Source organism: Sceloporus undulatus, chromosome 1, assembly GCF_019175285.1.
Source record: "Sceloporus undulatus isolate JIND9_A2432 ecotype Alabama chromosome 1, SceUnd_v1.1, whole genome shotgun sequence".
Lineage (NCBI taxonomy): Eukaryota > Metazoa > Chordata > Lepidosauria > Squamata > Phrynosomatidae > Sceloporus > Sceloporus undulatus.
The window spans coordinates 172,188,667-172,199,420 of NC_056522.1; the positions used below are offsets into that span (position 1 = coordinate 172,188,667).

Here is a 10,754-nt window from a genome sequence, read left to right on the forward strand (position 1 = left end):
ATATGAGAAATGTCAACACATTTATAGTCATTAATTTAAGCATCAGCATTCTATACAGTTATCTAATATCCAGAGCGACAAAGAGATTTCATTTGATTTTTAAAATAGGACGGTGTTTAAAAGGTTCACCAAGTGCCAAAACACACTGCAGATATAAGTCAGTATTTGAATCACAGAAGCAGAGTTGGAAGAGACCCCAAGAAGGGCCCTCCAGTCCATCCCCCTTCTGCCATGCAGGAACTCTCAGTCAAAGCATCCCTGACAGATGGCCATCCAGCCTCTGTTTAAAGGCCTCAAAAAAAGGAGACTCCACGACTTTCCGAGACACTGCTTTAAAAGCCATAGCTCAGTACTAAGGAGTCCTGGGAATGTAGTTTTGTGAGACATTTAGCCTTCTCTGTCAGAGCTCTAGTGCTACAATAGATGACATTTCCCAGAATTCCACAGCATGGAACCATGGCAGTTAAAGTGGTGTCAAACTGCATTATTTCTGCAGTGGGGATGCAGCCATTTGAGTGTTTTCAGGTTTTACTTTTCTCATGTCTTCTATTTTTTAAAAAAATATTATTATTATTATTATTATTATTATTATTATTATTATTATTTCCCGCCTTTCTCCCAAGACTGGGACTCAGGGCGGCTTACAAGATTAAAAAACAGTACAACCAAAATAGATCCGCCATTTTGATTATTTGTGGAGGGTGACCTCCATTGAAGTTAATGGCGCGCGCCCTCTGTGCCCATTCTGAGGAAGTACACTTTAACTGAGCTCAGCCACCATGATTAGATTAGATTAGATCAGTGGTCCCCAAACTGCTCTTTAAGGGCTTTTGGACTTCAGCACCCAGAAACCCAGACCATTGGCCGACATGGCTGAGGCTTCTGGGAGCTGAAGTCCAAAAGCTCTTAAAGGGCACCGTTTGGGGCCCACTGGATTGCGCCTGCAGACACTGCTGGCTAAAGGGCTGCTGGTTTCCATGGCAACAGGACGCCATTTTGTGGAGGTGGCCCCCTGGCGCCTCAGTCTCGTCCTCTGTTCTTACTGGCCTTTCTCTCTCAACGCCGCTATTCCAACAGCGCCACCTATAGGCGGCGCAGGCGTAGAGCGCCCTCCGCTGCCCTTCATCGCTCCGTCCCTCCAGGCGCCCTTTGGAAGGTCCAGCTCGCCAGGCAGATCTCCAGGAGAGGCCTCTCCCCCCCACGCCGCTTCCTCTTGGTACGTCCCCAGGCGGGTAAGGAGAGCGCCAGGGTCGGTTCATTTTGCCTCAAAAGGGGGGGGGGGTTACAGCAGGTGGGACTTGCCTGGTCAGGAGCCCTTCTTTTACTCCTTTGTACTTGCATAGTGGGGGAAACTGCCTTGCTTGTTTCTCTGTGTTGTTGTTGTTGTTGTTGTGTTTCTTCATGTCTACTTATGGTGAACCCCCATGCAAAGCTGCCATGGGGTCTTCTTGGCAAGGTTTCTTCAGAGGAGGTTTGCCATTGCCTTCCTCTGAGGCTGAGAGAGTGTGACTCCTTGCTTCCAACTTGTGGCAACCTCAAGGTGAACCTATCCTGAGGCAAGGTTTCTTCAGGGGAGGTTTGCCACTGCCTTTCTCCCCTGAGGCTGAGAGAGTGTGACTTCTTGCCCATGTGAGGTGGGATTTGAACCCAGGTCTCCAGAGTACCGTAATAGTCCCAACACTGAAACCACTGCACCACACTGGCTTCTATGTGTTATAAAGTACAGTCGGCCCTTCTTATACACGGTTTTTTTATAGTGTATACGGATACACGGATTTTTTTTTTAATTTCTCTATTAAGTCACCTTATTTTGGCAATTGGACTTACAATTCAGTCCAAATGCAAGGATGCATTTTGGTAAACCATGATCCGTGTCTCTTTCAGTGCCTATATATATACGTATAGAATCATAGAATCATAGGCCTGTTACAGACAGGCCAAAATAAAGCTGCTTCGAGTCACTTTGGAGGTATGGTATTTCAATGATGCATGAGTCCTAAGAGTCCAAAACCCACACCAAAGGCACATTCCAGTTCTAAGGACTGGAGTGCAGCTTTGGTGAGGCTTTTGGACTCTTAGGATTCATGCATCATTGAAATACCATACCTCCAAAGTGACCTGAAGCAGCTTTGTTTTGCCCTGTCTGTATCGGGCCAATATAATAAATAAAACAATAAAAGATGGCAAAAAACTGACAAAATTTTACAATTATATAAATGGAAATTCAGTAGCGCCACACCTATATAATCCTATAGAGACCGAATTGTTTGAAATATAAATGTTAATTCCTCTGGCTTATATTTTTATATTAAATTTATTAAAATTATACAATAAACAAAAATAATAAAAGATGGCAAAATACCCACAAAATATGACAATTGTAAAAATGGACATTCAGTAGCACGCTCACATATATAATCCTATATAGACTGAATTGCTTGAAATATAGTTAACTCCTCTGACTTTTGTTAGATACTCTTTTAAAAGGACTTGTTACCACATCCTAGCAGGCTAAAGAATAGCCTTTCTGGGGATAGCACTGCAGCTATATTGGAAGTGAGACTTAAACACTTGTAAATACAAATGTTATCTTTAATAGGTCTTTTTAACAAAATCATAATGGTGTTTTCTCTCTTGTCCTCTCATTGTGGTACGTTCAGCCCTCTGTATCCACAGATTCTTTATCCACAGATTCAAGCATCCGCAGCTTGAAGATATTCAAAAAATATAAATTCCCAAAAGCAAACCTTGATTTTTGCCATTTTATATAAGGGATGGCATTTGACTATGCCATTGCATTTAATGGGACTTGGACATCCACAGATTTTGGTATCCATGTGGGGTATCCTGAAACCAAACCCCAGCAGATAACAAGGACCCAGTGTACTCTAATGTGACCAGCCTTAGAATTTGGTGTAACTCTGGCCGAAAGATGACAGTCAAGGAGGGAGGAGCCTCTTTCTTCAGGCTAGCCCTGATGGAGCTGAGCCAGCCTATTCTCTCCCTCACAGGCCGAAAGATGACAGTTAAGGAGGGAGGAGCCTCAATCTTCAGGCTAGCCTTGATGGAGTTGGGCCAGCCTATTCTCTCCCTCATAGGCCGAAAGATGACAGTTAAGGAGGGCGGCTCCTCTTCTTCAGGCTAGCCTTGATGGAGTGGGCCCAGCCTATTCTCTCCCTCACAGCCGAAAGATGACAGAGTAAGGAGGGAGGAGCCCTTTCTTCAGGCTAGCCTGAGGAGCTGAGCCAGCCTATTCTCTCCCTCACAGGCGAAGATGACAGTTAAGGAGGGAGGAGCCTCAATCTTAGGCTAGCCTTGTGGAGTTGGGCCAGCCTTCTCTCTCCCTCATAGGCTGAAAGATGACAGTTAAGGAGGGAGGGCCTCTTTCTTCAGGCTAGCCCTGATGGAGCTGGGCCAGCCTATTCTCTCCCTCACAGGCCGAAAGATGACCGTTAAGGGGAGGAGCCTGTTTCTTCAGACTAGCCCTGATGGAGTTGGGCCAGCCTCTTCTCTCCCTCACCCGACCAGAGACAGTTAGGAGGGGTAGCCTCTTTCTTCAGGCTAGCCCTGATGGAGCTGGACCAGCCTATTCTCCCTCACAGGCCGAAGAGACGAGTTATGGAGGGAGGAGCCTCTTCTTCAGGCTAGCCCTGATGGAGTTGGGCCAGCCTATTGTCTCCCTCACCAGACCAGAAGATGACAGTTAGAGGGAGTAGCCTCTTTCTTCAGCTAGCCCTGATGGAGCTGGACCAGCCTATTCTCCCTCACAGGCCGAAAGATGAGAGTTATGGAGGGAGGAGCTCTTTCTTCAGACTAGCCCTGATGGGTTGGGCCAGCCTTTCTCTCCCTCACAGACCAGAGATGACAGTTAGGGGGGAGTAGCCTCTTTTCTTCAGGCTAGCCCTGATGGAGCTGGACCCAGCCTATTCTCCCTCCAGGCCGAAAGATGAGAGTTATGGAGGGAGGAGCCTCTTTCTTCAGGCTAGCCCTGATGGAGTTGGGCCAGCCTATTGTCTCCCTCACAGGCCGGAAGATGACAGTTAAGGAGGGAGGAGCCTCTTTCTCTTTCTCTACTCTGTCTCTAAAATTAGAAGTGGGAATTCACTTGAAGACAAAGAACTGACTTGAAGGATTAGGAAAGAGACTCTGTGTGTGTGTGTGTGTGTGTGTGTGTGTTGAACAGTAATAAGTCTGGTGACAGCTAGAAAACGGGGACAAGCAGTGCCCATTGTATTTATTGTGGTTTTGTGTAAAATTAGTGTTGCTGGGGGATTCTTGTGAATCTTGAGGGGAAAGTGTCCATTTCATATCTTTGTTGCTTTGTGTCAAAGATTGAACTGTTGGGAAAATTTGTGTGAGTTTTGAAATAATTTTGGAAATTTTAGAAATTTTGGAAAATTTAAAGATTTTTTTGGTATTATCATTTGGAGGGACTTAAAGACAAGTGTATTATAATCTAAAACTGGTGCACAGGGAATTTCCCCCAAATTCCCAGAAATTTGGAAAAATTTTGGAAATTTTATAAATTTTGAAAAAAATTGAAATTTGGGGAAAATTTTGGAAAATTTTGGAAAATTGAAGATTCAGACAGATTACTTATCCTCTCCTTTAGAGTAGATCATTTAAGCTTCCAATCACCTTATTCTACCTAATATGGCAAAGAAACCATTCCAAACAACAAAATTAAATCAAAGAAGTTTATCTTTGGAATCACTCAAAATGTTGGATCAAAATGAAATGATGCTGGAGGAAATGCGACGTATAAGAGATGAAATGAGAGAAGATAATCTGAAAATGAAAAAAGAGATGAAACAAGAGGAGAAAGAAGAAATCAAAAATGAGATGAGAGATGTGAAACAATCCTTAGAAAAGATAACCTTTGATATGGGCAGAATAACAAATAAAATGGGAGAATTGGAACTTAATGTTAAGCAAATGGAGGATACAGTCAGAAACCTGTCACAACAGCAGAGAGAATACCAAGAACATATGACAAGGATGGAAATTAAACAAAGAGAGAATTGTCTTAAATTTAGAGGGATCCCTGAAAGGAGTGATGAAAACTTGTACAGCTTTTTATCAAAGGCTTTAGCTGACCTGGTGGAAGAATCGGAGGAACACTTTACTTGGGAAATAGACAGGACTTATAGAATCAACTCCAGAGCAGCGAGAATGAGAGACCTACCACGGGACATGAGTGTTTATTTCATGAGAAAACAGACTAGAGATTTGGTTCTATGACAAAGCTTTGATAAAGAACTAATAACTGAAGGAAAAGTGATACATATTTTCAAAGTTATACCGGGAAGAATTTTAAAATCTAGAAAGGACTATGCATTTCTGACAGACCAACTAAAAATCCATGGAATTCCCTTTTGTTGGGAAGAAATTGAAGGACTATCAGTCACATGGAAATTGAAAAGATATAAATTGAACTCAATCGAAAAAGCTTGTGACTTTTGGAAGAAACATAGGAAAGAGATAGAGAGACACAACGAAAGTAGTCCCAATGTAGAAAGAATTGGAAAAAGACCTAGAATGCAGAACTCTTTTGGAAAAGGGCAACAAGAAGAAGCTGATATTCAAGACCCATTGGAAGATAAAGGGGAAAAAAGGAGAGAGACTAGTAATCTGTCCGAGTATAATTTGGAAATTGGTTGGATAAATTAAAAATTTCTCCCTACTGCTCTTTGGTAGTATTGTATCTGATACTTTTGGTTATTTGGGGCAAATTGGATATAAATTGGATATAAGTAGAAGTTGAGTGTAAGTGTTATTTGTTCATTGATTTATTTGGGTATTCATTTGGAAGAGGAGACTGATAAAATGAAAATTCTATCATTAAATGTCAAAGGATTAAATTCCCCCAAAAAACGGGGGGAAAAACTTTTGCCTTTTTAGAGAAACAAGCTGCAAATATGAAAAGATGACTCCATTGTATAACCAGAACCAGAAATGACTTTTTTCCTTTCTCTAGCCTTCACTTAATATATTATTATTGTTTACTATAGACATGCATTGCTTTGTTTACTACAGACATTTTACAAGCCAGCACTGAACATCTTTTTTCTCTAGCCCTCTCCTTCACCATCTTCCCCATGCTGAAAAACTTGCAACTAGTTAGGATAAAGAAGAAAAGGGGAATTGAGCAAGTGTAAAAAGACTTTGTAAAAAAGAGTTTCTTTGTTAAAAGCTGTGTTAAGTGAATAATGCCTGTGTACTATACAAATAAATTGAACTAAATTTGTTTTTAAATGTTTTTGTTTAATGATTTCTCTCTTTTTATTCCCTACAGATTTCAAAGTTCTGTTCATTTCCCTTCTCTGTAAAGGAACAGAACCTATAATATTATCGGAGCAGAAATGGGGAACAACTCTGGGAAAATCCCTGCAGGCAAAGGCCCTTATTCTGTGGGATGTACAGACCTCATGACTGGCCATAATATTCAGGTATCTGCTTTTACTACAACAACAACTACTACTACTACTACTTTTGTTGTTTATGCTTTTTCTGGTTTTTTTAACAGTTTCCAGAAAACAAAATAACATGGCATGTTGCCTATCTAGTGCTATAGTTTTCATTTCAGAGAGTACAGTCATGGTCAGGTCAGGACAAGGTTACAATAACATGAAATGTTTTAGTGATTAGATCTTATTTTTGTACTTCTAATATATCTGAAAAATATACTTGCATGAAACACCACATTGTGGTACCAAACAAAACAATGTTTATGACGGTGCACAAATGTTATAGAACCAAGAAAAGGACCAGCAAGTAACATATAAAGAAGACTGGAATTTAAAGAGAAACTAATGATCACTATTAGCAAATGGAAACAAAGGCAAAGTGGATTTCCATGGGATGATCATGGCCAAGTGAAACTTGCTCAAGGAGTTTCATGAGGAGTGATACTTTGGCAGTGTAAGTCATTGGCATTGAGACAGTTTAGTTATACATTTAAGTCATAGTTATAGTTTAGTTATACACTTAAACCATTGATGAGAAAGTGTGAACTCAATTTTTTGTATATTTTGTGAGTGTTTTAGTGTAGTTTAGTGTTTAGTTTAATAGAATCATAGAGTTGGAAGGGACTGCAAGGGCCAGCCAGTCCAACCCCCCTGCCATGCAGGAACTCACAATCAAAGCACCTCTGACAGAAGTAGTTGGTTTTCTAGGTATGTATGCTATTATGTCTTATGTTCTCTGTGTTTGATGTGTTTTGTTTTATTTATGTGCATGTTATATATTTATGCTTATAGTATATTTATGTGTATAGGTTTATATGCTCAGGTTTTTTTTAAAAAAGACTAAAAATACTGAGCAAAAACATTTCTCTGTGTGTTGTTATTGTTACTATTACGATTATGATTATTTACTGATAACCCACCTTTCTCCCAATAAAGGGATTTAGTGGACCTGCAGCCAGTGCAGATATTACAACAAGAGAGTTGCGTGTTCCATAGCCAGTTCCACTTAGCAACCTAGCTGCATCTCTTTGCGCAAACTGAAATTTCTGAGCACATTTCAAAGACAGCCCTTTTGTTGTCCTCCTCATCCTCTTCGTAACCTTAAAGGGATTTGGGCTTTACTCGGGGGAGGGGGGGAACAAAAATAAAACAAGACAAACATAGATGCTTATCCTCATGCCTTGCTTTTCTGCCATATTCATATTGTCATGAACAATAAATCAAACATTTGTCCTGTCTTTCATTTATTGCAAAATGAATTCACATCATATAACCAGCTAGATTCTCTAGTCTATACCACATTTCAGACAAATAGGATAATTTGTTTTGTATAGCTTTTGACTATTACAGTGTTAGAGAAAGACACGGTAGCTATACCAGAACCCTGGTGGCGCAGTGGTTAAATGCCTATACTGCAGCCACTTACCAGCCAGGAGTTCAGGGTTGAATCAGCCTGGCATCCTTCCAAGGGCACTAAAATGAGTACCCAGCTTGTTGGGGGCAATTAGCTTACACATTATAAATGGCTTAGGGAGTGCTTAAGTGCACTGATAAGCGGTATAGAAATGCACTTGCTATTGTTATTGCTATACAACTGATCTCAGAAAAATGTCTAGCTTGTGGGTTTCATCACTGTTGTGCTAGTGTTTTTGTTTTAATCTACAAAATGCGTGTAGAGCATTTGCATGCACAATACCCACCTGAAGTACAAAGATGTGAAGTCCACAAAATCTTTTATTGCTTCATTGTGCTGGTTGCATTAAATTGTCACAAAGGAACTGGCACAGAAATTGAAGAGAGACTAAATGCGACTCAAGTTATGATAAATATGACTTCTTCCATGTTGAGGGAAAGTTCAAAATTAGTTCTTACTCTGTTTCTTAACAACAAATAATGTTTGATTGAGAAACATAGGACATAGGATATTTTAATTGTAAAGTTTAGGGCATTTTAAAAAATGATTGGGTTTAAGATAGAGTACAGCTAACTTATTAACTCATGTTTCTTTTCATTTTTCCCTTTTTCAGTTTAAACAATTTCAATTTTGTTGTTCAATAACAGGGAGTTTTTTTACGTCTGTATTACCCTTCCCAAAATGGAACAAGTAGTGAAGAAACATTGTGGATTCCTAAAAAAGAATATTATTATGGACTAGCTGATTTTCTAAACATACGTCGGACATTAGGAGAGTTCATTTTTGCTTGGTTTTTTGGTAAGTTTTGGACCAGATTATGAATAGATTCAGTCCCAATAAAAATATTTTCTATAGATCTTTTGCTTCAGCTCCTTGCTCTCAAGTAAAAGGATGATCTTTGTGTGCCACTTAGAAGAATATGTTCATATTGGTTACCTTCAATCAGCACTGTTCATGACATAGATTCTGATGATGTGATTCTAGTACAAAAGATACGTATCCCAGGATATCTGCATAGGGAAATGGCATTTAGCTGGTTTTAAATTTCATATGTTTTATAGTATTTTGCAGAATTGGGGCAGGGTCATTTTCGTGCTCTTGGGAAGGAAGGAGTAAAACATTACTTCTGAAATGTGGTGAAGAGTGTTCCAAGAGCATAAGAATATGAAACTCTATTCACATTGGATTGTCTGGATCTGTTTTGAGAAACAAAAACCCACTAAAATTAAGTTTATAATATTAACAGTGTGGCTCACACAGTCATATTCTTGCTTTGCTTTAAGGTTTCACTAATAGCAGAACCCATTGAAACCAGAATATTTACTTTCCTATCTTCCATGCATCCAAAATGACATAGCATGCTGTCTTAAGAAAACTTAAACATCTGTCAGGGATAGGGTCAAAAATTATATTTTTGGAATGCATGAATGCTTTGCAATTATAGCAAAACAGATCTCAAAAAAGAAAGGCAAACCTCTCTTATATACTTCCAAAAGGCAAGTTACATACCTGCAGAATTATTAAGGTCCATCTCACCCCTGGAAAGTACAGAAAGTGCCTCTTCAGGTTTACAGCAGGGGACTAGGGCAGTGAATGGGGAAATCACTTTTGGGACAGCCTGACTGAATAATTTGGCTGGTCCCACCTCAAACATGCACAAGCCCATTGGAATATTTGGAATGTGTAAAGAAGTTTTGTTCTAGAAACATAGGATTGTTTGCATGAGAATATGAAATTCAAGTTTCCTAAACCATAAAAGTTAGAAATATTACCAACAGCTATTCTGTTCTGTCTAGGCTCAGTGACATGTCCTGCAAAATGGAATGCAGTGTTCAAGCCTGGAGAAAAATACCCCCTCATTATTTTTTCCCATGGACTTGGAGCATTCAGGTAATATTGCATTTTAGTAGTGTAGTATATCTCTGAAAGAATGAAGCCAATTTCTGATACTTGAATGTATCCAGATAATACCATAATCCCGAAGAAACATATTTGAAGGGATGTCATATTGAGGAGGGAGCAAGCTTGTTTTCTGCTGCACCAGAGAACAGGACCTGGAACATTCCCTTCATCTACCAAGCTGGTAATTTCATTCATATATATATGGATAGATCAGATTTATCTGGCATGATTTGTTTTCTGAAATTTATGTTGACTTTTTGTCATTATGGAATTGCCTTCTAGGTGTTCACAGATTCTCTGTTTAATTATCTGCTCTAGAAGTCTGCTGGGACTTCTCCTGTTCTCCAGTAGTTCTCAAAGATTATTGCCAATGGCTCCAATTGTACATTTTACAGTTCTTTTAATTCCCTTGGATGTACTGTGTGCCCGCGTCATACGCAGACACGCCTTATGCAGCTTCCAGCATATGCTGGAAGCTGTGCCAGAATGAACAGCACCACAGAAGGTAGAGGCGAGTGGGGAAACGTCCCTGAAAATTTCAGAAGAACAACGGAGTTCACAACCCCCCTTGTCCGGGTTTGGTTTTTTTTTTCCCACGTTTTTTTTTTAACGGGACATTTTACTGGTGTTACCCCACGTTAAACACCCATGTCAAATCATGGTAAGTGCGGTGTGAAAATCTTCAATGATGCTTACATTTCTATGATACTCTTACCATATATGGTATATAAGGGCTTGGGGGGTAGTTGCAGCCAAGGACGAAGGGAAATGGTAGGGTCACTGTGGGAAGTGGCAAATGCTAACGGGGACAGGAAAAGGCACAATTACTCAACACCTTCTTTGCTTCAATCTTCAGAAAAGCCAAAGTGTGCTCACCCGCGGACAATGGATCAGAGGACAGAATGGGGGAATTTCAGCACCAGATAATAAATAGATAGTACAGGAATAATCTAAATGAATAAGCTTCCAGG

General features: G+C 40.0%; 1 protein-coding gene across 1 annotated transcript; it reads left to right on the top strand.

The window, feature by feature from the left end:
- Positions 1–973: 973 nt before the first annotated feature.
- LOC121925584 (platelet-activating factor acetylhydrolase-like) lies at positions 974–9,851 on the top strand. The gene is made up of 4 exons (XM_042457900.1): positions 974–1,216; positions 6,296–6,449; positions 8,529–8,679; positions 9,678–9,851. The coding sequence occupies exons 2-4, from the start codon at positions 6,363–6,365 to the stop codon at positions 9,773–9,775; spliced, it is 336 nt and encodes a 111-aa protein (XP_042313834.1). The 5' UTR covers positions 974–1,216; positions 6,296–6,362; the 3' UTR covers positions 9,776–9,851.
- The last annotated feature ends 903 nt before the right edge of the window (positions 9,852–10,754 follow it).